The sequence below is a fragment of the Musa acuminata genome, chromosome BXJ2-5, assembly GCF_036884655.1.
Source record: "Musa acuminata AAA Group cultivar baxijiao chromosome BXJ2-5, Cavendish_Baxijiao_AAA, whole genome shotgun sequence".
NCBI classification, from domain to species: Eukaryota; Viridiplantae; Streptophyta; class Magnoliopsida; order Zingiberales; family Musaceae; genus Musa; species Musa acuminata.
The window spans coordinates 40,655,899-40,683,572 of NC_088342.1; the positions used below are offsets into that span (position 1 = coordinate 40,655,899).

Genomic DNA, 27,674 nt, shown 5'->3' on the forward strand with positions numbered 1-27,674 from the left:
TTCCACTCTTGTAATTTTTTTTATCATAATTTGATTGATTTTAGTCATGATGCGCATCTAAGTGTCCTCTTCCTCTTCCTTTTCCATTTCTTCTACTATGAAATCCTCCTTTGCTACTGTTGATTTTTTATCTTCTTTTGAAGTAAAAGATCTGAAATATTTTTTCTTCACTTTTTTCAAGTGATATGTTCAACATTGCTTCATGTGCTTACAAGGAACCCATTTATTCAAATAAAAATATAGATAAATCTTTTGACTCCTCAATTACGGCAACAACATAATCAAATTTCTGTGTTAAACTTCTTAAAACTTTTGTACCAATTATATGATCATGAAGATATTCACTATAAGATTTCATTTGTCTAACAATTTCAATCACTTGAGAAAGAAAATTTTGCACCGATTCATTGCTTTTCATGAACAAAATTTCAAACTCATGATGAAGGGTTTGAAATTTTATCGTAATCATACTTGATGAGTCTTGAAATTTATTTTGAAGTATCAACCAAGCTTTCTTTGAGGTTGACGCTACTGTAATTCTTGAGAAAATTGTCTCATTGAAAGTTATAATGCCTCGTTCAAACTGAAACTTAACTCTGATACCACAAAATATTAGAGATGAAAGAGCAAGAAAACGATAAAAGCATAATACTGCGATACAATTAAAAAGAAGAAAATCGATGTAGTATTTAAATAAGAGGTAAGACATAAAACATTTACAAGATATTCCAAGTACACATACCTCTCTTGCTTAATAAACTGTGGTCATATTTATAGAACCTAGTAGTAACTACCTCACTTCATCATGTCACCCATGATTGAGTTAAGTATATGAATTATCCTATACTTACTAGATCATGGGTCACTAATTATATAACTACTTAAAACTTGAGAATTACCTAGATAATTACTGTGAATTCTCAATAGAGTACAGTACACCAAAAATGTCAAGTCAGCAGCAATCGCTCATTTGTCCTTCACCATTCGCATATGGTTATAAGTAAGCGCTGCAACAGGAAGAAGCCTATCAACTGTGTTTGTTGAAGAATGCGATGAGGCCGTCGTAGACGAGCTGCTTGGCATTCACCCCCATCACGAAGTCCATATGTGCGTACTCCTTCACCAGCTGAGCCACGAGCTTGTCGGCGTCATGGTTGCTGAGATCGTTCAACAGCAGCTGCACGTCCTTCACGTCCGACAGCATGTCCCCGCCGCCGTAGCTGAGCAGCAGCGGCAGGTCGTGTGGAATGTTGGACATGTGGTATTCGGGTGGGCTGCTCTCCCCATACGCAGCCATGTTGGCCATACTGCTCTCGTAGTCGTATTTTGCTATCACTCCACGTCTGAATGCTGTTAGTACTCAAAGAAAGGTATACATACTCCCTTGTGAGAAAGAAATCTAGGTAGCTCAATTATATGATATTTTAGATTTGTATCAGACTGACTGACTCTGTGAAAAATGGACGAGTGTCCTCACAGATGTAGGCTGGAGTTCATACTTCAAGAAGATGTCAACACTGGAGTAATTAAGGCAGCAGTTTGGCCCTACATCCAAAGCGAGTGTGTGTGCAGAATAAGGAAGGAAAAGTCAATACATATGTAAATTAATTGAAGACTACAATATATATATATATATATATATATATATATATATATATATATATATATATATATATATATGATTAAAGTCAAATCAAACTTATTTTGCGGAATATTATCACCGGAATAATTTGTACGTACCTGTGAGTGATGCCATAAAGTCGTAGCAGTTCACCTCCGGCATAGCGCAGACGGACTCCAAAAACTGGGTTCCAACTGGCCTGTTTATCCATTAGGAACGCACTTGAATTAGAAGAGCTTTTACGATAACATCACTCAATATATGGTCGGTCATGTTGATAAGGCCTCTGATGATTTTGTCAGCACATTTCTTCTGACAACAAGAGGGATATGTCAGTTTACGTACCCTTTAGGATGGAATTCTGCCACTCCAAGCGCTCCCAACATCTGCAAGAAAAAGCAAGAAAGCTATGACACAGCACAGGACGTAGGTAAATTAGAAGAAGATAATGATCTAGCTCCCTTGATGAGAAAAATCAGTGCTGTGAAATGGTAGAGTGTTGTGAACTCGTTCTTACTTCTCCTGAGAATGCGCTGGCTGCAGCTGCTCCGATTGGAGTTGCCATGTAAGTCAGATAGGCCACCGGACTCAAAAGGGCAGCTGACTTGATCATATCCACCAGCTTCCCTTCAGAGAATGCTGCTAGAGCTGTCAGAGTTCCCTGTAGCATCCAACGCCACACAGTTATAAAAATGTTGTTGTAGTAGCAGTGGTAGTAGTAGAACATGAACATACAAGGATGATATGTTTGGCATTAAAGTAATTCAAAGAAAAGTCTCCTACCATGGAGTGACCAACGTAGTGCAGCTTCTGCCCAGTTTTCTGGAATACAAAGCCCACAGTAGCAGGCAAATCATAGCTGGCCAACTCATCCCATGACCACGCCCAATAAGCCTGCGAGACAACAAAAGGTTGATGCTAATTATACCAACGACCTGCTCAGGACTTCATAAGCAGCAATGTAGAGAAGATGACTAACCGGGTTTGATGCATCGAGAGACTCATGGCGACGGCTCCACCTGGTGCCCCTGCCGTTTGTAATCCATACATCGAATCCGTTGTCTGCAAGTACGAAAGCCAGTGATTGTTGAGGTGGATTCAGTAGCCACGTCGACCCGTCCTGCCATCACCCATCAATCGTCAATCATCATATCATCATAAGAGGAATGACGAAGAAGACAGCGTACTGTGCATGCATGCATGGCAACACACGCAGATTGCTCAAGGAAACGTACCATGAGGAGTCCATGTTGCAGCAGCACGGGCTGCCTCTTCCCCGGGCTGCCGCCTCCTCTTCCTTGTGGGATCCTGTGCATGGTCAGTATGTACCCATCTTGCGTCTTCACCTGCAAGGGACGCAGCAAGCTTCAACCACTCATGCCATGCCCGCATCAATCATCAATCCATCCACATTTATCTGCACTCGGCTACCTCATATTCTTGGCACTCGTAACCCTGAGGGCTCACGACGGCGGTGCACACCCCATCATTTGTAGCTTCGAGGCTTTGCAGCAGCTGCCGGTGTCCGCGAGCTCCGGCCAGCTCGCAATGGAAGCCCATGGAGAGGACGAAGGTGATGACGAGAAGCCAACTGTGGAATGCCATGTTGGAGGTAAGCGAAGGATGATATCGCCTCCTTCACAAGGATTGGCCTTCTTATAGGGAGGAGGATGAGACCTCGTTCATGGCCTTCTAAAAGGGTGGAGGAGAAGGAACGAAATGGAGAGGATGATCAGTTTAAGGCAGTTGAAGGGTGGTGATACGTGATTCTCGCTACGTGTTAACAGCTCTCAAAATGCTAGTTTTTAGATTGATTAAAGAGCATCTATTTATTTTTTTAAAATAATAAAAAAATTATCGTATCCTAATAAATGTTTTCACCGATATCTATTTATTTTAATCTAAATTTTATTCTTTTTATTTTATCTAATTGTAACTATTTGAATTAATCTTTTCATACCCCCTTAATTTAAAATAGTTATAACTTGAAGTTGTAATAAAAGAAATAAAATTATTCCTTTACCAAAGCTTTTATAAAGATATCGACAAGTTGATATTTCATACTATAGCAGTCCATTTAAATTTCTCTTTTATTAACCAATTCATGAATGAAATGATATCAATATGTTTGGTAAACATATGAAAAACAGTCATTACATTAGTAAACTTGTTATCGCAATAAATTTTAGTTGATCCATCTTATTTTTCTTGGAGATCTAATAGAATTTTTTAAAGTCAAATTATATGACATGTTACACTTATAGGCGTAATATATTTCATCATAGAGCTTGAGAGAGCAATATATTCTTTTTTTTTTTTATCCATGAAATCACACCTAAGCTAAGATTGAGAATAAATCTTTAATTATTTTTTTTTATCATATGCATAACTAGCCCAATCAATATCAGTATAAGAATACAATTTAAAATATTTTACCTGTATCTAAAAACTTTTTTTGTTAGTTTTAGGAACTCATTGATGCTTGATGATTTTTTACTTCATTTATCATGATCAGTGTTTTCCTTTTTTTTTCTTGAATCCTTGTTAAAACCTACCTTAATAAAGATAGGATTATTTTCTTTTTTTTAAAACAATTGCCATATAGACTATAACTTCTTGTTAAATTCGACCTTTCTCTTCTCAAACCTCATTGCAAGTAAGGCCTTTCATTTTTGTTTATTAATTGTTTTAATATTCTTCTAGAGTCATCTCCTTATTCTCTTTTTTTTCCTTCTGAGTCAATAGTTGTATCTTCATTGTTATGCTTCGTCTTTTCAGATAATACTAATTTTTTTTTATCATTGTGACTTCTCAATTGCAAGCTTATTATCTTTGGAGTTTAAGGCCTCATCTTTTTCTTATGCATGCATTTCATTACCTATACTTTTCCGATTACCACGATCTTTGCTATGACATTTCATCTCATAGCAATCATGTGAGATAATTTGCATAGGCTCACAAAAATTTCAAATGATTATAGCTTTTATGTCATAATGTTGATTCATGTAGAATGAATGCATGTACAAAGAAATCCAAAAATAATGAGTGAAACACTTTATTTTTTATCATAAATTAAATGTTTTTCACTATCAAATATCCTTTTCTCATTAGTTGTCATATGCTAATGAGTTTTTATTTTAAACTAGAAAAAAAATCATATTATCAATAAATTTTTTATCAGATTTGTTGTTCACAGTAATTATTCTTTTTCCTTTCAATTAAAACCTTATTATCATATCCCATTTGTCTTGTAGATATAATTGAATCATCAAATCTTTAAAATAAATTTTTATCTCCTATAATATGATTATTGCACACACTATTCAAAAATCAAACAGATCTTAAATATTTTTATTAGAAGGTATAAAAATAATTTCTTCATCCTTTTTTTCACTATTATTTTTTTTATGATAATTTACTTGATTTTTGTTCCAACAATCTTTTTCGAGATAGTCATATTTTTTATAATGAGAGCAGAGAGAAATATTTAGAATTTTATTTTTATACCAATAATATTTTTCAATATATATATTTTTTAATAAAAACATTGACAAATTTCTTTATTACATTCATTATAGTTCCTCTAACTTTCATTTGATTGGTATCTCCTACCTTAAGCACTAGATTGTCTATGATCTCTATTATTTTGATCTCTCCCATGAGATTTAGTTTTTGAAAAAAATTTTTGGTCTTTCTAATATATCTTCATTTAAAGAGCATATTTTGAAGTTTCATTAGAAGATCTATTCACTTTTTGTTCATAGAATAAAAGCAAGTTTATTAATTCATTAATAGATAATATACTTGTATCTTTAACTTCTTTTATAGTAGTAGAAATAATATCAAATTTTAAAAATAATCACCTTAAAAAAAAATTTACTATAATTTAATCTTTTAGATTTTCATCATGTAACATTTCATTTCGTTTATAATAGAAGAGACTTTTGAGAAAAAACGAATGACAAATTCAAAATTCTTCCTCATAAGAGTCCAATTAATATTGAAGAATTTAAAGCTTTAAAAATTTTACTTTATTTGTGCCTATAAACACACTTTTTAATATTTCTTAGGTTTTAGATGCATCAATAATTCGGGGAAATAGAGACTCATATATTGGTTATAGTAGCATATAAGGGGCTCTTGGATCTTTCTACATATTCTCATTCATTTGATATTTTTAATCTTCAGTAATATTAGTATCATATAAATCATACTCTATAAAATCATTCTCTATCAACTTTTACAATCCTTATAAAATAGAGTTTTTATTTTAATGGTCTAAAATTGATAATTTCTACCCTTAAAGTTGATTAGAAATGCTAACTTTAATGCTTATCATAATTTTTTTTCTTCTTTTTTAATCACATACTCCTATTGGTCTTTTTTATGAACCAAACTCTTATACCACACTAGTTGACTTTCTACATAATTTTAGAAAAAATAAAAAAATAAAAAAAACTATGAATAATTTTAATATGCAATGCTTCTGATTTAAAAGCATCGATTTATATTAGTCAAAAGATAAAGTATAATTTTTTTACATAATAAAAAATATACCATATTCCAATAAATCTTATCACTCTCATATATTTATTTTAATGTAAAATTTTATCTTTTATTTTATTCTTAATCTTAATTACTTGAATTAAACTTATTATTCTCTCCCATTTCTTCCGCTTGATCGGCGACCCCAACAAGATCCAGTAACCACCGGATGCGGTCGACTTCGATCAAATACTGCAAGCCCATCTGTTTGCATCCATTATGGAAAGTTGAAGATAGCAGATGCTGAGGACCCAAAGGCAATGGACGTGGAGCTGATTACCAATGAACGAGTGACCGAGCTGTTGGAGGCGAGCACGCCGATCTTGGACGACGGGACACCGCGCTCAAACGAGACTGGGACGTGACAAGGGAAAACGTTAAGAGTGTTGCGTTTACGAAGGTGAGCTTCCCACCTGCACTCGCCATGGCAGAACCGATTGCAGTCACGAGGCAACTTTGCTATTGGGAAGAGGGTTGATGATTGACACAGCAAGGTGCTCCGCGAGTCACCGAGTTGACTCCTCGAACCAGCTTCTCACCCACGAGAGTTGACTTTAAATAATTTTAAACTCCTCAATATATATATATAAATATAAATATATATATATATATATATATATATATTGTTCTTTATATTTTATCGAACCGTCATTACATTACTATTAACATGCTTATGTGTGTAGGACATTCGACGTACGTGTCGAGTTAGTGGCATCGAAGTTTGTATAGTGCTAACGATGATGTGACATTCATATGTCAGATTTCTTATCAACTAATAATCCAATCAAACCTCGATGATTGAAATACTGTTGGGACTAAAGCGATTTGTTTCAATCGTCAAAGTGAATTTGAGGAGGTCCAACTTCTAAATGGTGCTAAACTGTGCCAAGAAATAAAGTTCGCACTGTACCAATTGGATCTCTCTCTGGGCTTGAAACGGACCTCAATGTTTTGACAAGAGACGCTTAATTACTTATCCAGAGCGCACCGTTGTAACCGAGTGCGGTCGACAGGGGCGGCAGAGGAAGAGACCGATGGCGAGTGGGTGCGCGGTGTCGGTCGCCGGCGGCTCCAAGTGGTTGCTCCAATTCAAGCACCAGGATGCTCGCGAAGGCCTCGCCATTAGCCGCTTGCCGCCTCTTCGTCCGTCGACAAGCCTTCCTCCCTCCCTACTCCTCCGCCTCGCGAGAACCCCAGACCGCTGCCGCCTCTTCACTGTCGCAGCCCAAGATTCCAACCCTCGGCAGCAGCAGCAGCAAGATCTCGACGTTTCCGTCCTCCGCTTCACTTTTGGTCACCCCTCCTCTGTCCCCATCCATTTTCTATGCCTCTGCTTGCAGCCTCCTGCATTTTCGTTGATCATTCTTGGATGCGTATCGCAGGGATTCCGGGTCTTGATGAGTCCTACCTTCCGAGGTACATTGGAATCGCCTTCGGATTCCTAATCATACTCAACCACGTCTTTTCCGCCTCCCCCGCTACTCCCGCTCAGCTGGTGATTCGATCTGCCTTTGGTTTTCTTGAATTGGATTCAACTTACAGCAATTTGCTTCGGATAATTTGATTTCTTGACCTTTTTATTTATCTATCAAGAGGACCGAGGCTCTTGGGATGTGTTTGGCCGCCTTCTCGACCGCCCTCCCTTATCTTGGAAGGTTTCTTGAGGTAGGGAAACCTTTCGATGCCATTCTGCTTTTGTTACTTTCTATCTAGATAGGGGCCAATGGTTTCTTGAGGTAGGGAAACCTTTCGAGGCCATTCTGCTTTTGTTACTTGCTATGTTGATAGAGGCCAAGATTTCTGACATTTATGCTCTAAGCCAGCTTGACTTCTAATTGAAACGTCAATAGATTGCCTGAAGTTTGACAATCGCTGGAGAAACGACGTAGAGGGTTTTATGGACCAATTAGCTCTAGAAAATGGGATTACTTTTGATGTTTCTGCATAACATGTCATAGAAGTTTATAGACATTTAAAGGAACTAGTGCATTTGCAAAATCATGATGTGTGACTGCTATTTTTTTGTTAAATCTAATATGTAAGTCTGAAAGAAGTCATTCTTCAAAAAATTTCTTGTTGTTGTTTCTTCTTTACAAACCATTCATCACAAAACTTTGTAAAGTCAGAATGGATGACAACTGTGCAAAACACAACTAGTCAAAACATAGGGCTGGATGATAACTATGCAAACATGAAGAGGAAGATAGGTTTACTGATTTGGTGCATTTTCTTGTGCATTAAGGTAGTATGTGTGTGGTAGCTCCCTGTCTCTATCTCTCTGTGGTTGTTGGTTTTAGTATTTTGTAAAGTATTGTATACACTATACATTCAACATTTGGTGTCGAGGAAGGTTGGTTGATTTGGATGGTTTTGATTTCCATCACTGTGGGATGAACTATGGCCTCAAACATGTTTGAAGAAACTAAAATAATGTTGGATTGACATTTGTCCAAACCTGGCTGAATTTTCTTTTCTAATTTTTTGAAGGCACATGTTTTAAGGATGGCTTTATCTTTTATTGCATACTTATGAATTCTATTCTGGTATAGTATGCTTTACCCTAATGTCAGAAGTATCGAAACCTATTGTTAACATTGACAGTGTTTTCTGAATATCAGATATTTACCATATCCTACAAGGGCTTCTGATGAAAAGCATCATTGTGCTTCAAAAATATATGCATTCAGTTGGTTTAAACTGTCAACATGCCCCAAATTGGTATTAAGGCTCAATAATTTTAATTTTAGAATTATTAAGTTGAATTGGTTGATTGATTAGCTGGAATTTTTAGTGGCAGTGAGAATAAAAAGGGACTCAAAATATGAAGTGGACTCTCACTTGGAACAAACTTAACATAGTTGTAATTCTTCAATAAAATCATAGCATGACAGACCTCAACTCGACAATTCAACTGAAGTTCAAGGCTTAAGGTGCATGTTAGTATTCTCTTGGAGTCTAGGTTCAAGGTATATGCCTTGTTGAAATGAGATATGCTTTGTGCAAAATGGTCTGGACAAAAGCACTAAAACTGGTAGCAGTTTTCCTACTTTGAACTTTTGAAATATGAATTTCAGCTTGTTAACTTAAATAGAACAACTTTGTGCTAATTGCAAACCACAATGACAAAAAGGATGCCCCTAGAGCAGGGAGGCAGAACCTGCCAAAAGTAAATATGAGCAATGAAGAAAATATGATTGTTTAAAAAGATGTCTTTTTGTAGTATATATCAAGAGAAAGAGAAAACTTCAGTTTTGATGGAAGCTATGGGGATACAATGAGGTCCACTGGTATCTTTAAGTTGTCTGAGCATAAATTTTGGCCTTATTTCACATGTATAATGATAATATACTACATTAATATCCTTGTATGATATGATTATGCTCCATTTTTTCTATTTTATATATATATATGTATACATATATATATGTATATATATATATATATATGTATATATATATATATATATATATATATATATATATATATATATAATCTCTTTAGATTTTGATTTTACATATCTTTTTAGAAGTTAAATATTTTTAAATATGAAGGTAAAAGTTTTTTTTAACATATATATTTTTTTCCAATTTTATTTTATATGTTTTTTAAATATCATGACATTTTACTATTTATGATTTTATTTTACTGTTAACCTTCAGGTTGATCAATCCCACTGGTCCATATAGTCCCAGCCTTCCTTTATTTGACCTGCAAGCTATGGTACTGTGTCATCTGAGGTTATTATTTGTGACGCATTAAAATAAGAAGAAAACTTGAACTATTTGGGTCACTTTATCTTAGAAACCATATATGAAGTTATTAGAGTTTATATAGGTATCTCCTAGCTTGCTACCTTTAATCATATATTTTGATGGTGAAGCACTTAAAGAAGCATGTTGATCCTTATTGTACTCAAGGAACACAATCTCATACCACACCAGGTCGGATCGAGATGTACCGTCAGTATTAGTACCATGGTATATATTGAAGAGGACGAAGAAGAAGGAAGAAGAGGAGACGGTAAAGAAAGAAGAGTAAGAAGGAAGAGGAAGAAGAAGAGGAAGGAGGAGTAAGAGGAAGGAAGAAAAGGAGGCAGTGGAGGAAGAGGAGGAAGCATAATAGTCGAAAAGAGGTCAATGGTGTACGATGGGCACGTAGAGGTATGAATGACAACAGGTCCGTGCTTACGGAGAAGAGGACTCATGAAATCGTGAGCCTAATTGAATCTAGAAGTTTAACTATAAAGATATTTTATTAATTGGACCAAACCGGATTGGACCACCCTAACTGGGGGCGGTCCGCATACTTGCATTACGGTTTACTGGTCTGAGGGAAATTGCAATCATTGATTGTACCTACAATGAATATGTAAATTATGCATTGGTTATGCTTGTTTCAGAAAAGCTCCATGTAACTTGACATCTCAATATGGTTTAATGAATGATTTTGGAAAATGATGATTGCTATTTTTGCTAGTTGTATGGTTGTTCAAGAAATTCTTTTGAAAAGTGCCGGAAGCTAATAAGTAAAATATCAATTTTATGGTACATTTTTATCCTTCTTTTATTTTAAAACACCATTGCTTTCATTTGACAATATTGTGATATAATTTGTTTGCTTTGCTGGTAACTAATGCGATATAACTTTGTTACTGCTATCAGTGTCTTTAGGCACACTAGACGAAGATCTTAATGGGCACCTACCTGTGAACCACAAATATATTCTTTGTGCTGATATTTGTTTCAATAGTAGCTTATCATGTTACATAGCTGATTATTTTATAGTTGCTAACTGTTTAGCAAAATGAAAGCTCTCTTTAAATCTTGGGCTTCCTGGTACATACAGAGATTGTTGCTCACTATTTATTGCTCTGGATTCTTTTTATTGGAACATTGGTATGCCTTGTTCGCTAGTTCATCATTTAGTTCAGTTATTAATTCTTTTATTGAAACTTGTTCAGGGTGCAAATGCAACAGATCGGGCATCAATACCAGAAGAAAATAAGCAAATATTCTTCATGTCAAATGACATCCTAGATACTCAGAAGGGAGATCTGGCTTGGGCATCGTATGCTCTTTTACGCAACACGAACAGCATGTCAGTGGTATTATTTTAGATTCACTAAGAAACCGTAGTGTCAAGGGTGAGAGCAGAGATTATTCATAAAGATAACTGACAAATAGGTGGTGCATGTTTGGGCTGGAGAAAGATGAATTTTGCTTGACCAACAGAAAACTGAGATGATTATGATTGATTGATTCAATACGAGGTTTGAGGTGGTCACTTGTGTATGCAACCACTTTGGTCAGGCTCCAGATAACAGAGTGTTGGGTACATTGATGGATTGGGCAACTTGAAGCATTGGGCAACTTGAAGCAAATTCAAATTTCTGGCATATACTCTGAATACTGAAAATGGAAATGCAATGTGTTAAGTGTTTGAGAGATCCCAACCCACACAATCTAAACTTGGATGAAACTAGTAGAAGAGAGTAAAACCACAAACATAGCAAAATTAACCACGCAAATTGTGTCTGCACTCGTCTTTTGGGTAGTACTGGGCTTGTGTTTGGATTACTAAACTCATTAGCTTAGATTGAGAATAAGATTTCTTTTTGATCAGTTTGGTAGCTAGTGAACCTGACCTTATCTGTTTGAATAATGGTTTTAAAAATGATTAATCTTAATCTAGAATCAACGTGTATTGAACCTGAAGTTCCCAAAAGGTCAGTATCTTTGCTTTTTGATTAGCTAGGAAAATATAGTATATGATATTATGCAAGGTTATTTACATATTGTACAATATCAATATTATAACATAGACTACAAGATTGTGCTAAAATACTATTATATGTCAAACAGAGTAAAACTTATCATATGATAACATCATAAAATATCACATAAGAAATTGTGCTTATACGCAGGATTAACCTCATGGAAGTTTCAAATTAATAACAAAAAACTTAATGTTAACTTTAATTTCTTAATGTAAATAATCTATCATTTGAAAAGTTTTATAAAATGATTTTGCTAAAACCCAATCCTCAGATATGTATCATCTAATCTGACCGATCCATGCAATCCCCAGTTTTCTTTTTAATGACTCATTTAATTTCTGATCCTGATCTTTAAATATTAGTTTGAGTAGTAGATTTCTCTGTACTGTAATATTCACATGGTTCTACATTTAGCTGCTATGATAATAGACATTTAATCCAAGTGGAGTTGGTTTGTAATACACTTGGGCCTATGTCCTAAAAATGACTGCTCTGAACAGTCATTGGCTCGGCTTTTTCTGTCATAGTATCAGTACCATTGACCGATTCCAATGGTTGCATTATGTTACGTTGGTAACTAACTGCAACAGGAAATTTAAATATGAGAAATTATTTTGAAACTGTTCTCTTTGGTTTTTTGGTGCTAGATTATAGCAGTTAATGATGTAATATGCGTACGTGGCTACTGGAATACACCTGAAGATAAAGATGCTTCAAAAGATCATCTACTGAATTGGTTCAATAGTCAGATTCAGAAGACTGGGTTTTTTGACCTAAAAGACATGTTATACTTTCCTCAATGCTCAGGTAAAATGTTCTCTTTCTCCCTTAAAAAGGTTAAAGAGCCTTAGCTATATTCTCTCTCATCTAACAAATGACAGATAGGCTGGAAAATTATCCAAGAAGAATATTCTGTTTATAATGCATAAAAATATTCAAACAACTTGGGTAATAGTGGTGCAATTGATGGATCAAATTAAGAATGAAGTGCCATTCTCATCCATCAGATTTCTAGAGATAATGACAAGGGATTTTTGCATCACTGGACGAGTATCTGTGCAATTATTTTAGAAAAGACCTTATATGCTGTCATAGAAGCAACCAACCCCAAAAAGCATGCTAGATTGTGCATGCATGAATATATGTGAAAGAAAACATATGATTCATAGATGTCTCTTTAGTTATTTACTCGTATGACGAATGAGAAAACATTTCCAAGTTAAGAAGAGACCTATGTGCCATTCCCGTGGGTCAATTTGCATGTTGTTCCTGATATATGATGCAGTTGAACATGCTTTATCATAATGACATGCATATAACATTCTCATGGAAAATTGTATAATTTGCATTTTAATACCTGGAAGCATCCTGGTTACTTTGAATTGATATCTTTATTTTCAAAATTTCATTTTGCGACAGTGCATATCTTCTTAAGTGTGTTAGTTTATTTAGTCTATTCAGATGGTTGTTTACAGTTTCTAGTGGAAGATGAAGTTTAATTTCTCTTTTTTTTGTAACATGAATTGGTTTGACTTTCTCTCAGTTCCTTGTTTGTCCAATTGTTGTTTTCTCTTGCCGGAATGTGATTTTCTTTTGCTAGCTACAGAATCTGAACTTGGGACTCTACTACCTAAAGGAACTCTGTCAGCGCTAATACAACCAGTGATCAGAACCTCTGATCCAGTTGTTAATTTTGCAATGAAGAATGAAGGATTTATCCTGCTGGCATCCAGTGTCAAATATGCATATTCTGAAAAAGATAGAGCTTGGATCAGAGCAGTTGCTAATAAATTTTTGCATAAAATTTCGAAGGATTTGTAACATCTCAATGAGGTATACAGCTATTCATACTATTCTGTTATCCATAATATTTGATTTAGACATCAAACATTTAGATGACTTGGTTTGGCTTTTCATGGGTCAAATGCATGTTTAGAAATATTATAAAGTCCTATTCTGACATGCATCCTTTTCTTAGAGTTCATTTAGAAGAGGGTATTTTGGGATTCATTTATGTGTGCTGCATAATCTGAGTGTTTGATAACTTTTTTAGATGGTATTTTTTTCCCTTTCCATCTTTTACTTTGTTTTCATGGTATATTTCTCCTACCTTTTTGTTCCTTTTGCCAACCAGCATAGCTTCTTTTCCTTTAAGTTTTCTGGTTTATAATTAAATAGCCATTTACTGTATCTTTTTCCTTGTTTTACTCTTTGGTGTTTATTCACCTTTAACAAAATGATTTTATCCCCTCGGAGCTTACTATTTATTTTTCTTCTATAATTTTCTTTTCGTGATCAGCTGAGTGTTCTTTCCTTTTCTTTCTTACTGTTTTAAATTAGATAAACTTTCTCATATTGATGTGTTATTTGTTAGAGTATTAAACTTGTTCACATTCGCTGCAATAAGTTCATTGCATAGTAGTAAACAAGTTAAATTAAAATTTGGTACTCAGAGATGGGTAGAATCTTATTTGGATTTTACCCCTTAGGAGATTAAATGTGGTACATTGTGTTGAGAGTCTTCCCTTAGGCTACATAAAGTCATGCTTTGTAACCCTTTAAAGTTACGCGCTCTAGATGTATGGGAGGTTGTAAAAGATGGTTTTGTTAAACCAAGTGCGGAGGGAGAAGCATGAATGGGTAATGAAGCAACGAAACAACTTAACGATCAAAGAAAGAGGGAGAAGAAGGCCTTGTTCACAAGTTACCAAGGCCTTGATGAAGCAATGTTCGAGATTATTGCTCCATCGAGGACATCAAAGGAGGCATGGGATACTTTACAAAGAGCATTTGGTGGTATGGTCAAAGTGAAAAAAAGATCTACCTACAAGCTTTAAGAGATGAATTTGAAAAACTACAACAAGGTACCTCTATATCAATCTCCGATTACTTCTCCAAAGTTATTTTTATTATTAACCAAATGAGAAGTAATGGTGAATAATTAAATGACTAAAGAGTAATGGAGAAAATTTTAACATATTTAGATCTGAAGTTTGATTTCGTTGCCGTAGCAATTGAAGAATCCAAAAACCTAGAACAAATGTCATTGGAACAACTAATGGGTTATCTTCAAGCAAAGGAACAAAGGCTTACAAGAAAAGGAGAAGATAAGTCATTAGAGCAAGCTCTACAAACTAAACTTGCTCTTGAGAACAAAGGAGAACCAAAGTCTCAAAGAGGTAGAGGTTGTGGGCAACAAGGAAGAGGAAGAGGTCAACCTACCTAAGAAGCACAAAACAACCAAAGTGAATGAGACAACATAGGCTAAAGAGGTCGAGGTCGAGGCCGTGGACGAGGGAAATTGGAGGTATGAAAAATCTCAAATTCAATGTCATGTTTGCAGGAAGTTTGACTACTATGTTACAAAATGCTATTATAATCCCAACAATGCAAGTCAGAATGCAAATTTTGCAAATACAAAAGAAAAAAAATGACAATCCCGTTTTACTGATGGCTAATGATGATATAAAAGATAGCCAATCTATAACATGGTATCTAGACACAGGTGCTTCCAATCATTTGAGCGGCTATAACGAACTATTTGTCGAAACTAATGCAAATTACTTTGGTAACTTTTGATGATTTGTCACCCGTAAGAGACAAAGATAATTTTTTTTCTTGAGCTCAATAATGGGAAGCAATTATGGATTTCAGGTGTTTACTATGATCTTGATATGAAGAATAATATTTGAATAATATTTTAAGCTTGATTCAGTTGCTTGAAAAATGATATGATATTAAAATGAAAGATTTATTTCTTTTAATTCGTGACAAAAACAAGACCAATCTCTCGTATGAAAATTGACTAAGAACAAGATATTTATTACAAGGATTGAAATTTTGTATCATACCGGAGTTTCGAGATTCGTTCGGTACGGCATGGTATTGTATAATTTCGGCATATCGCTCGGTATATATATATATATATATATATATATATAAAGTAAAAAAAAGGGCGATTGCCTCATCGCCCTTTTTGGCACGTGGGGAGAAGAAACCTCAGTTTCTTCTCCCCACTCAAGCAGAAAACCAAGGCGATGTCGCCGATATATATATATATATATATATATATATATATATATATATATATATATATATATATATATATAATCGTTTTTGCCAAGGAAACGTCTCCTCTTTTTTGCTCGCGACGTCGCCTCTCTTCTCCCCGTGACATCGAGGATTCTTCTCCCCGCGTGCATGAGGAGAAGTCGCCGACATAAGTCTCCAGGTTCTCTTCTTCTCCCTTTTGTTTCTTCCCTCGATTAATACCATCCTTCTCCCTCTTCTTTCTTTTCCCTTAGTCACTGTCTGATTTAGGACGGTAACGAGGCGGAAACAACCCCAAATGACGGTACCGCCCGATAGCGAGCGGTCCGTGTACCGGTCTACTGGCGGACCGGTACATACCGCCCGATACAGGCAGTATTATTCAAAATTAAAATCCTTGATTTATTCTACGATTGGATACTAACAAAACAAATTGTTTAAATGTTAGTATTGTGGATGATTTTATACCATGACTTTTTAGATACAAATACTTAAATTTTAAGGCTTTTGAAGCCTTTGGAGAAGAATAACATGGTGGCAGGCTTACCAAAGATTAAGTGTCCAACCAAGCTTTGTGAAGAATAAAGCAAGTAGCAGAGGCAACTATTGAAGATGTTTCTAATAAGAAGAGTAAGGCAATGGCTTCACTTAGTGCACTCATATGTATGTCATCCTATCACTACTACATCAAGTGGCGAAAATAGGTATTTTATGATTATAGTGGCAAAACATGGGTTTATTTATTAAAAGAGAAGAAAGAAGTGTTTAATAAATTTAAAAAGTTTAAGAATTGGTTGAGACACAAAATGGATATAAACAAATATTTAAAAATAGATAAAGAAGGTGAATACATGTCAAATGAATTTGAAAGTTATTGTAAAGACAATGGAATTATACATCACTGCACCATGCCTTATACCCCTCAATATAATGGAGTTTCTGAATGACAAAATAGGATTATTCTTAATATGATTCGAAATACACTTAATGGACTCCAGAAAAATTTTGGGGAGATGTTGTTGCTTGTGCATTTTATCTACTAAATAGGTTTCCGACAAAAAAATTTGACAATGTTACATTAGAAGAGGTATCGAGCTTGTAGAAGCTAATAGTTGACCACCTAAGATTCTTCGGATGTGTTGCTTATGCCAAAGTACTAGAAGAAAAAAAGGACAAAGCTTGAAGACAAAGGTTAAAATGTATTTTATTAGGTTATGGTGAGAATTTTAGTGGCTATAAATTATATAATCCTATCACTAAGAAAATTATGATGTCAAGAAATGTTGAATTTAATGAAAGACAAATATGGAGTTCAAACAATGAAGAACCACTAAAACAAGATACTGTTTCAAAAGAAAATGAGACAATATAAGTAAATGGAGAAGACATTTCTCATGAGGTGTCACCGAGACAAGTCAGAATACGAACCACAATATATGGTTCAAGTAGTGTAATTATAAGAAGGACAAAGATGATCTAAGAGATATATGATGACTCGAAGAATTGATACTGATGACGATGAGCATTCTTTGTTTTGTCGTTTGCATGTCATAATCCATTAACATTTAAAGAGGCTTATAAAGAAGAAAAATAGAGAAATGCTATGAATGAAGGGATGCATGTCATTAACAAAAATCATATATTGCAACTTACTACACTTATCAAAGGGTACAAGGTGATTGGAGTCAAATAAATAATCAAAATAAAGATAAATACAAGGGGAGAGGTAGAGGTGGAGAAACATAAAGCTTGGTTGGTGTTTGCACTAGTAGCTCGGATGAAGAGAGTAAGATTGCTCATCTTAACTGCTTAAATGAAATAGGATGTCTTTCATATGGCTGTCAAGTCGACATTTCTCAACAAATATATTCAAAAAGAGGTTTATATACAACACCCTCTGCTTTCATAATATATTGAGAAGAAAACAAGGTATACAAATTGAAGAAAGTTTTTTATGAGCTTAAACAAGCACCAAGAGTATGAAGTTCTTGAATCGACACATACTTTGCCCAAAGTGGTTTTTCTAAGTGCTCTTATAAACATGCTTTACATGAAACCTAATTACCATAGAGATTTTTTATTATATGCCAATATGTAGATGATCTAATATTTACAGGCAACAATTCTTTTTTGATCGAAGAATTCAAGCATTCCATAAAGGAGTTCGAGATGATAGACTTATGCTCATGACTTCTTGGGCATTGAGGTCAAACAAAGCAATAAAGGGATGTTTATTTCACAAGCAAGCTATACATAAGAGATATTGAAGAAGTTCTCCATTGTGTCACGGACTTAGCTGGTTTTGCCTAAGTCGTGCGGCACCCTTGCGTGTCCGTCCGCAAAGGTCAACCTCCCCGAAGCCTCCCATGGTCCCTTAGGACCACAAAAGAGAGAACGAGATAGAGAAAACGCCTCACTCGGGATCCACAAGCAAACATCTCCGAAAACACTTCATAGACAATGCAAATTACAAACAGACTTTACAAGCTCTGAACAGTTGCACAACAAAGGGTAAAATAGTCTATTACAGACCGAAAATCTCTCACACGTGTCCACATGACACAACCTTTATTTACAACCCTAAAGCGGCCACCAACTTAACTAAAGTGGGACTATTAAGCCTTCGACCGTCCCTCTACATGTTGTGCAGAGCATGAACATACCAAAATACACGGACATACATAAGCATTACATCAAACATCCTGTTTAGAAGTTTGTCCGTGACAATTGGGCATTGTCAATCGATTGATACACCTATTGAATGTGGCACCAAGCTAACCAAGTAAGGAGAAGGGAAACTGATCAATCCAACTTATTACGAAAGTCTTGTTGGATGTTTAAGATATTAAACATATGCTCAACCCGATATATTATTTGGAGTTGGCTTGTTAAGTAAATATATGGAAGCTCATAAGGCATCTCATTAAAGGCCACCAAAAGAATTGTATGATATATTAAATGGATAATTGACGATGGTATATTCTATTCATCATCTAAAAGTTTAGAGCTCATCGGATATAGTGATAGTGATTGGGCAGGAAGCTACAATGATTGAAAAAGTACAACCATATTCGTATTTTATCTTAGAGGAGCTGCATTCACATGGCCTTCAAAAAAGGAACCTATCACTGCTCTATTAAGTTATAAAGCAAAATATATGGTAGCATCTTATTGTGTTTGTCCTGTAATTTGGCTAAGAAGACTATTCCAAGAACTTTATGTGTCACAAGAGAAGTTAACCAAGATTGATGTTGATAATAAGTCGGCTATTGCCTTAGCCAAAAATCAAATCTACCGTGAGAGATCCAAGCACATCAACACAAGGTTTCATTTTATAAAAGAGCATGTCAAGGACAAACATGTAGAGCTACTTCGTCAAGAACAAATGAACAAGTGACTGATATTCTTACAAAGCCCCTAAAAGTTAAAGTCTTCAAATATCTCCGAAAGAAACTTGGTGTACAAGAAGAATAAGTTTAAGCGGGGAAGAATGTTAAGAGTATTTAACTTGTTCACATTCATAGCAATAAGTTCATTGCATGATAGTAAACAAGTTAAATTAAAATTTGGTACTCGAGAGATGGGAAGAATCCAATTTGGATTTTACCCCCTTGGTTAAATATGGTACATTGTGTTGAGAGTCTTCCCTTAAGCTATGCTTTGTAACCTTCAAAGTGTGAGTTGGAAATAAATGTGTTGTAGCAAGTTTTTTTAGTGAATACATTTGAGAGAAACTCTTATTCCCTTGACCAAATTATCTTGTTCTACTCTATGCTCTTCCTCCATTACTTTCTTGATTATCCTCTGCATTTGATCATGTTTTCTAGAATGTAACGTACTTATGGACATAAAATACCATAGACAATCTAGTATAGAGGAAAATATTTACCAAATAGCAATGTTTGACATATCGCTCGAAATGGTACAAAACAGGCGATATGTATAGATTTGATAGTTGATCGATACTTGGAGAAATTTGTTTCGGGCGGTACACAGGAAAAGGATTAAATATCGGCGAATATAGGTGATGTGTCGATTGATACGAAAGAAACTCATGTTGTATCGAATGATATGGGTCGATATCGGTCAGAATTTAATTGATACCAATCCAAATCGCGTCAAGTTTGACCCCAATCATCGAATTGACCATTGGGGCCTCTTTTGGGGCTTTAATTCTCCTCCTTCCCTCATTGTCAGTAACTCTTATTTATTTTCTCACTCTTTCTCAACTCTCACTTGTGATTAAATTTCTAATCGACGATTAGTGGTAATCAAGCTACTAATTTGGATAAAAGATGAATTTGAACTCTGGATCTAATGGAATTTATATCCAATTTGAAGGTATTTAGTTTCTTTCTATGTTTTATTTATCATTTCAAATCATTAGCAGCATAATAATGCATATTTGTGAACATGATTAGGCCCAAATTCGAGGTCTTTAGGGTTAATCGGTCTTATGCATTTATTTATGCCTCATATACACTCTATTCTTAATTAAATATACTAAAATTATTATTAAATTAGAATTAAAAAATAATTTTTTTGTAAATTTCTTATCAGTTTTTAGCTTTTTCTTTCCAAAAACTAGTATATACATATGGTATGCTAGTACCAACCGGTATATATCGATCCGCCTATGGATTGATACCACTGATTGATACGATAAGGCGGTCCTTGCCAAATAGGAATACTTCTATAAGTATGATGTAATCAAGATCTTGCTTTCCTTATTAACCTGAAAGGGATTAAGTTACTGTGAACCAGTGGCTGATCGGTAAGTGTTTTTTTTCTAGCTTTTTAAATTTATTAATTGGCTATCGAAGTTCCTTGTCACTGTACTAATCATATCATAGCTTAATGGTGATATCCATATAATTGTGTTATCCATATTGTCAATTAATTTTTATGTAGCAAAGATTACTGAGAAACTATTTTTCTGATTATTGTTTAACTAGGGCATCGATATCATGTTGTAAAGCATCTTACAAGGTGTGTCTAGTGATAAGCGATAGTTTACTAGAAACATTCATTATGTTAAATGCATAGACTGTTTTAATGTCTTGAAGTTGGTAGTTGTGGTCACGAACATATTTATTTATATAGATGTACATATTTTTTATCATAAGTACTTAAATTTCTCACTGTTGTCTCACTATTTATTTTTAATTTTGTTGACAAAATTGGAGAATTAGAGGCGAAATCATCTACAAGTATTGTGGTTGCCATCAGGCTGCTTCACCGAACGTCAAGTTACCAAAGCCTTTGGGTTCATAACCTCACTCATTTCCTGTATCAGGTAGTATTATACAATCATTTCGCTGGACTCTAATAATACCGTTAGTTTTTATTTGATATGCAGTTATTTCCTGCTTTGGCAATGACCAAGTTGGAATGAAACTTTCTCCCATCTTTTAAAAACCTTTGGTATCATCATGGAATAGTCTATCGACATGCGCAACCTATAATGTCAATTGCGGTATAAGTTCCCTGCCAGGTAATGTAGAGTAACATAGTGATGGAGATCAGCATTTGCTCCTCAGCTCAGTAATTTTGGATAAAATGTTAAGCTACACATGTTGATATAGTGAATGGCACCTTGTTCATGTTTATTGTACAAGGAACCAATTTTTTAGTGGCTTAGACTTTCTAGTTTTTGTTTGTGTCTCGTTCATATGAAGGTGCTACCACCACTGCATACGGATGGGTCCAGCGAAGTATAAAGTTCGAAGCACATTAAGTGGTGGCTTGAAGACTCGACCTAATGCACGATCACATAATGGCCAATTAGTTTAACTTATCGGGTGTAATATTAGGCAAAGTCCTCGGTTTGGGATATTCTCTTACGTGTATAGTTATGCATTCTTTTGCTATGTGGATTGAGCATATTAGGCAAAGGCTTAAAGAGACGAAATGCTTGGGTTGAGATATTCTCTTACGTATATAGTTGTACATTTCTTAATCTTTGTGACTCTAATTGCCCTTGCATCGTGTAATATGTTAGACTTGTTCAATATTTCAGAATCACGGAGGGATGATATTAATTTTTCAACAATACTATTGGAATATCATATTACGAAGTCAGGTGTTTGACAATCTTGAGCTATTAGGCCATGTAGCACATGGAAATTGAGGCAAAATGGTGGTCATCGATTCTTGTGTGTAAGTTTAAGGTGTCGGTGCAACAAGTCAGTCTCATCGTTCATTAAACATCAACAATGAACCAAATCTACACTTCCGACCAATCCTGCCACCGATTACGTCACGGCACTGCAGGAGCGTGGTCAACCAATAAGACGAAGTTTGCTGATTGATGCTTGACGGACCTGCTCTCCTCCAGGGACGAACAGTAGTTTGGACTCGTCATGATAATTATTTAGTGCATGACCCTGATAATGATCCTGCGTTAATAAGAGTTTGTTTGTTTACACTTACGAGAAAGCGTAATGTCATTAATAAATAACTGTTGATTAAACAAAATCTTTCAAGACCATCCATCCATATGTGAATCTGAATTGATTTTAGTTCCGTAGATGATGTTTTTGGCGTAGAAAGTGGTTTTGAAGAAGCATTCTCCTCTCCACATATTCAATTCAAAGTCGTCTTGAAGTAGCTTTTTTCTCCCTAGAAACTCAATTCAGAAATATGATTCTTAATAAAGTGAGATAATGATATTTTTGGCGTGTGATAGATTCGTCTTGAGAGAGTGGTTTTGAAGAAGCGTTCTCCTCTCTAGAGATTCAATTCAAAGTCATCTTATAGTTTTTTTCTCCCTAGAAACTCAATTCAGAAATATGATTCTTAATGAAGTGAGATAATGATGTTTTTGGCGTGATGGATTTATCTTGAGAGAGTGATTTTGAAGAAGCGTTCTCCTCTCTAGAGATTCAATTTAAAGTCGTCTTGAAGTAGTTTTTTCCTTCCTCCTAAAAACTTAATTCAGAAATATGATTCTTAATGAAGTGAGATAATGATGTTTTTTGCGTGATGGATTCGTCTCGAGAGAGTGGTTTAAAAGAAACGTTCTCCTCTCTAGAGATTCAATTCAAAGTCAGTCTTGAAATAGTTTTTTTCTCCCTAGAAACTCAATTCAGAAATATGATTCTTAATGAAGTGAGATAATGATGTTTTTGGCATGATGGATTCGTCTTGTGAGAGTAGTTTTGAAGAAACGTTCTCCTCTCTAGAGATTCAATTCAAAGTCGTCTCGAAGTAGTTTTTTCCTTCTTAGAAACTTAATTCAGAAATATGATTCTTAATGAAGTGAGATAATACATATAGACGATAAAATTATGATACCAATGACAAAGAAAATCAACTATGTATATTGACACATAGATAAGAAAGAAACAGAAAGGGTTGGCCCATAACAATTAAGAGAGTTGTAAACCCAACCGACCAACATAGGGCATGAGGCTTTCGCTGATTTGGAGTCTATGTAAAAGTTAATATTTTATACGCATTCTTATTCTCACCACAGATATCATTTTTCATATATTAGGTATGACTTTTAGAGTACATGACGGCATATGATGCTCCAGTCAGTCCATTTTCTTTTGTGCACAGCGGTGTGGAGCTTCGTTTGAATCCTGAAACTGTTCCTTTTATGGTTGTTATTCTGTGTTCCTTTTCTTTATGAGCCAAAGCCATGACAACAAAAGAAGGTAGACTTCATTCTTCATGTCACCCTACTCTCTAGGGCTTAAAAACAAATCGTTCATCTACGACCCATAGTGAGGGGAACCAAAGGCTGCAAGCAAAGCAACATGAAGGTGGCCAACGAGTGCCTCAGCCCCACTCTGATGCAAAAAGCACACTGAAACCTTAGAAGAATACCTTCGAGAAAGTACAGTTTCAACATGGAGTCCACATATAATTAACCAATACCGGCGTAGAAATGAGAAACCAGAATAAGCTGAAACCATGGGGGAGAATAAGCACAGGAATAAGAAGAGTACATGCATGATTTGGCATGAAGGTAACAGGATCTGCTTGCAGTACTGTCAATGCAATGGCTCTCCAGTCGTCGTGCATGGCCAACATGCATCATCTTTTACTGTCCTTTCGTGCTGCCTTTTCCCTTTCTTCCTTTTTCCCTTTCTCCTCCTTCTTTGCAAGCTGGCTCACAGTATGGCCAAGAATAAAACTTTCGGTGGGCGATGCCCTCCACTATACCAAAGAAAAGTAGCATACGAGCTCCTGAGACAATGGCCCATCAGTGACAACCGCCAGTTCATACAGAACTAAAACAGCTCCCGTTGTATTGGAGTCGATCAAAGATGCGCACCAGTTGCACAAGGAATGGAGGAGACGACGCTGCAGCTACTTCTTCTCTTTGTTAACGAAGAGGTTGCGGAAGATTTCAGACGAACCAACCAACTTGTACCTTATGTTCTTGCAAGTGTTCAAGATTTGAAGTCAAAGCCCCACCGCCATTGACACTTTGGGAGCTCTAAATTTTGTCGCAGAGCCCCCCCCCACCTGTGTTGAGATAACGTTGTTATTAATGTTTGAGTTTGATTATGATTGGAATAACACATTGTTTAGAATCTGAGTTGTAAATTAGATAGGAGTCTATGGTGGTTAGCTCTCATGTGTGATCAGATAATATTGATTGGCTTTATACTCTTTATTTAATATATTTTGTTATTATAGGACTGCAGATGAAATTTTGATCCCAACATCTTTCTTACTACTAATTAGTAAATTATCTCAAAATTTAATAAGTGAAAATGGCAATACTACTTGAATGATGTCTTATGTCCTTAATTTTTGATAAATCTAAATTTATCGAATGAGATTTTAAATTCTCAATTTTTGTAAGTAGGTCGGATATCGACTAATAAAAAAATATTTTTATTATTCATATTAATTTATTATTATTATTATTGCTTGATTTTTTCTTTTTCTTTTATCTTCTCTTCTCTTATTTTTCGATAACAAGTGATATCTCAACAACAATTAATTCTCGACAATGCTTAGATTTAAAGCTGAATAGGGAGGAGAAAAGACGAGAAAGAATCTGAAGCAATTGTGATACATTATCTTCTAAATCTGTCAACAGTTGGCCGGAGAGTGGGAAACCACTGAAACCTCAGCAGCTAGCAGAAACCAGCATTTTGACCCCATCCCCTCATGCATACCTCCGTCGGCGTCGGTCTGACGTGCTGGGATTTACTACCGCAGGGGAATAGAAGAAGACCCATACATTAAGCATAGCTCTGAAAAGCCAAAAAGTCAGCGGCTTGGAAAAGTTCCCTCGACAACAAGAAAAGTCAAATGGTTATCTACAGATATCGCTCTTCCCCTCCGACGACGACGCTTCCAATTGGAAGAATGTCACCGTGCACGCGAATCAGTAATTCCTTTGACTTCTGAATGCCCTGTAAAAGGGAGAAAGTCAACGCCTCATTCACGCAGACAGAGCAGAATGCGCACACCATTACGGAGATCATTTTAGTCTTGGTGTCTGGTTTGAATCAGAAGTCAGAGGGTACGATTCCCGCTTATATAAACTCCCCCTCCTCGGCTCTCTTCTTCTCATACTCTCATTGTCTTGAAGCGAGACTACTCTTCTCCTTTTCCTTCTTCTTCTTCTTCTTCTTCTTGGCAACAAGCTTGCCGATCACCATGTGCATGGCTGCTATCCCCGCGGGTTCAGCTGCACCATGCCACTGCGACCACCACCACGATCCCCATGGCCTCCTCACCGCCCCTTTCGTTGTCGAGACGTCGCCGACGAAGAGCCAAGCGGAGGTGTCATCGCCACCAGCTCCGACGCTGAAGCCTCTCGGCTCGGTGTCCTTGGCGTTTGTGGAAGGGAAGTCCATCCTGAGCCTCGCACTGCCGATGGTGTTGACCGGCTTACTCCTCCACTGCCGCTCCATGGTCTCCATGCTCTTCCTCGGCCGGCTCGGAGACCTCGCCCTAGCCGGCGGCTCCCTGGCCATCGGATTCGCCAACATCACCGGCTACTCTGTTCTCTCCGGCCTGGCCATGGGCATGGAGCCCATCTGTGGCCAGGCCTTCGGGGCTCGGCGTTACCATCTCCTCGGCCTGGCGCTCCACCGCACTGTTCTCCTGCTGCTCTCCGTCTCCGTCCCCATCGCCCTCCTGTGGTACTACATCCGCCCCCTCCTCCTCCTCCTCGGCCAGGAACCCGCTCTCGCTGCCGCCGCAAGCTCTTACCTCCACGCCTGCCTTCCTGACTTAATACTGCAGTCATTTCTCCATCCTCTCCGCATTTACCTCCGGACGCAGTCCATCACTCTCCCGCTGACCTTATGCGCGGGCCTCGCCGTCGGCCTCCACCTGCCTATCAACTACCTTTTTGTCTCTGTTCTTCACCTCGGCATTGGCGGCGTCGCCTTGGCCTCTGTTTTGTTCAACTTCAACGTCGTGCTCTTCCTCCTCGTCTATATCTACTTCTCCGGCATCAACCGCAGCACCGGTGGACTAAGCTTCAGCTCCGAGTGCTTCAAAGGCTGGAGCTCGCTTCTGAACTTGGCCATCCCCAGCTGCATCTCGGTGTGCTTGGAGTGGTGGTGGTATGAGATAATGATCATCTTGTGTGGTCTTCTCCTAAACCCAGAGGCCACTGTTGCTTCCATGGGCATTCTTATACAGACAACCTCTCTCGTCTACATTTTCCCCTCGTCGCTAAGCTTTGGCGTCTCCACTCGGGTCGGCAACGAGCTCGGCGCGAACCGGCCTGACCGAGCCCGCCGAGCCGCCACGGTCGGGCTGTCGTGCAGCTTCGTGCTCGGCCTCCTCGCCTTCAGTTTCGCTTTCTCGGTGCGCCACTTGTGGGCCAGGATGTTCACCGGCGACTCGACTATTCTCGAGCTCACCGCGTCGGTGTTGCCCATCCTCGGCTTGTGTGAGCTCGGCAACTGCCCACAGACCACCGGGTGTGGGGTGTTGAGAGGCAGCGCCCGGCCAAAGCTCGGTGCCAACATAAACCTGGGCTCCTTCTACGTCGTCGGCATGCCGGTGGCGGTGGGGCTGGCGTTTTGGACGTCTCTCGACTTCAGTGGCCTCTGGCTCGGGCTGCTCTCAGCGCAGGCGACGTGCGTGGTGCTAATGCTCGTCGTGATCGAGAGGACCCACTGGGAATCGCAGGCCGAGCGGGCGCAGCAGCTCACAGGGGCAGCCACCGACGACACTGAGAAAGAAGCAGTGCCAAAAGTTGCAGCAGCAGACGGAGACGAGACAGATTGGTTGGTTATCAGCGTAAAGATCGAGCAATGAGTTCATCAACAACATGAACTATCATCCTATCTCTTATGATTTCTCGGCTTGTTCTCTTGGGTAATTATAGAGCTTGAGATGCATGTACTGCGAGAGGTTTCTCTACCTGGTTTTTTCGACTGAGAGGTTGATCATTCCAATTACATTCTATTTGAGACTGTACATTGTTTCCACCAGAAAGAAAAAGGAGGAAAATTTTACCTGCTTCATTCTTCATCATTTTTCTTTTCTTCCTTCACTATATAAAATTTAATTTCTAGCAAAAGATGTTGGGCTTCAACAAATGCAACCAAACATAAAGAAGGTATATATATATATATATTCGTCACCATAACTTTTATAATCTCTCCATCTCTGATCACTTTATTCTCTTAATTTTTTGGTCTGTTGATCTCTAATATTTCTAGAACTATTAAACAACATTGACGAACTGTC

General features: G+C 36.9%; 3 protein-coding genes across 9 annotated transcripts; 2 read left to right on the forward strand and 1 right to left on the reverse strand.

Moving 5' to 3' along the window:
• Positions 1–1,027: 1,027 nt before the first annotated feature.
• Positions 1,028–3,226, reverse strand: LOC135611579 (triacylglycerol lipase 2-like). The gene is made up of 9 exons (XM_065107216.1): positions 3,053–3,226; positions 2,857–2,967; positions 2,601–2,741; positions 2,405–2,515; positions 2,139–2,282; positions 1,967–2,007; positions 1,741–1,820; positions 1,450–1,545; positions 1,028–1,350 (listed from the first exon to the last, which is right to left on the reverse strand). Exons 1-9 carry the CDS (start codon positions 3,224–3,226, stop codon positions 1,028–1,030), a joined length of 1,221 nt encoding a protein of 406 aa, XP_064963288.1.
• Positions 3,227–7,123: 3,897 nt separating this feature from the next.
• LOC135586142 (protein COFACTOR ASSEMBLY OF COMPLEX C SUBUNIT B CCB2, chloroplastic-like) lies at positions 7,124–21,927 on the forward strand. Of its 7 annotated transcripts, XR_010487107.1 has the most exons (8): positions 7,127–7,459; positions 7,549–7,661; positions 7,760–7,831; positions 11,127–11,270; positions 12,590–12,749; positions 13,543–13,775; positions 21,185–21,288; positions 21,671–21,927. XR_010487107.1 is itself a non-coding variant. In XM_065109483.1 (7 exons), exons 1-6 carry the CDS (start codon positions 7,201–7,203, stop codon positions 13,761–13,763), a joined length of 969 nt encoding a protein of 322 aa, XP_064965555.1. In that variant the 5' UTR covers positions 7,127–7,200; the 3' UTR covers positions 13,764–13,775; positions 21,179–21,595. The 7 variants fall into 7 exon arrangements, 6 of the variants coding, with proteins under 6 accessions (XP_064965558.1, XP_064965555.1, XP_064965554.1 ...); XM_065109483.1 differs by lacking the exon at positions 21,671–21,927 and having other exon boundaries at positions 21,179–21,595; XM_065109482.1 differs by lacking the exon at positions 21,671–21,927 and having other exon boundaries at positions 21,185–21,595.
• Positions 21,928–25,438: 3,511 nt separating this feature from the next.
• LOC135611805 (protein DETOXIFICATION 49-like) lies at positions 25,439–27,442 on the forward strand. The gene has a single exon (XM_065107442.1). The coding sequence runs from the start codon at positions 25,620–25,622 to the stop codon at positions 27,237–27,239; it is 1,620 nt and encodes a 539-aa protein (XP_064963514.1). The 5' UTR covers positions 25,439–25,619; the 3' UTR covers positions 27,240–27,442.
• Positions 27,443–27,674: the final 232 nt, after the last annotated feature.

Excerpts from the sequence above, each read along its gene's own strand:
- LOC135611579 (XM_065107216.1), bottom strand. The coding sequence starts at position 3,226 with ATGGCATTCCACAGTTGGCTTCTCGTCATCACCTTCGTCCTCTCCATG. Across the intron at positions 2,516-2,600 it reads CTCTCGATGCATCAAACCCG|GCTTATTGGGCGTGGTCATG; the intron begins GTTAGTCATCTT and ends GTTGTCTCGCAG. Across the intron at positions 1,821-1,966 it reads GCAGAATTCCATCCTAAAGG|GCCAGTTGGAACCCAGTTTT; the intron begins GTACGTAAACTG and ends ATGGATAAACAG.
- LOC135611805 (XM_065107442.1), top strand. The coding sequence starts at position 25,620 with ATGTGCATGGCTGCTATCCCCGCGGGTTCAGCTGCACCATGCCACTGC.
- LOC135586142 (XM_065109483.1), top strand. The coding sequence starts at position 7,201 with ATGGCGAGTGGGTGCGCGGTGTCGGTCGCCGGCGGCTCCAAGTGGTTG. Across the intron at positions 7,460-7,548 it reads CGTCCTCCGCTTCACTTTTG|GGATTCCGGGTCTTGATGAG; the intron begins GTCACCCCTCCT and ends TGCGTATCGCAG. Across the intron at positions 7,662-7,759 it reads CCGCTACTCCCGCTCAGCTG|AGGACCGAGGCTCTTGGGAT; the intron begins GTGATTCGATCT and ends TTATCTATCAAG.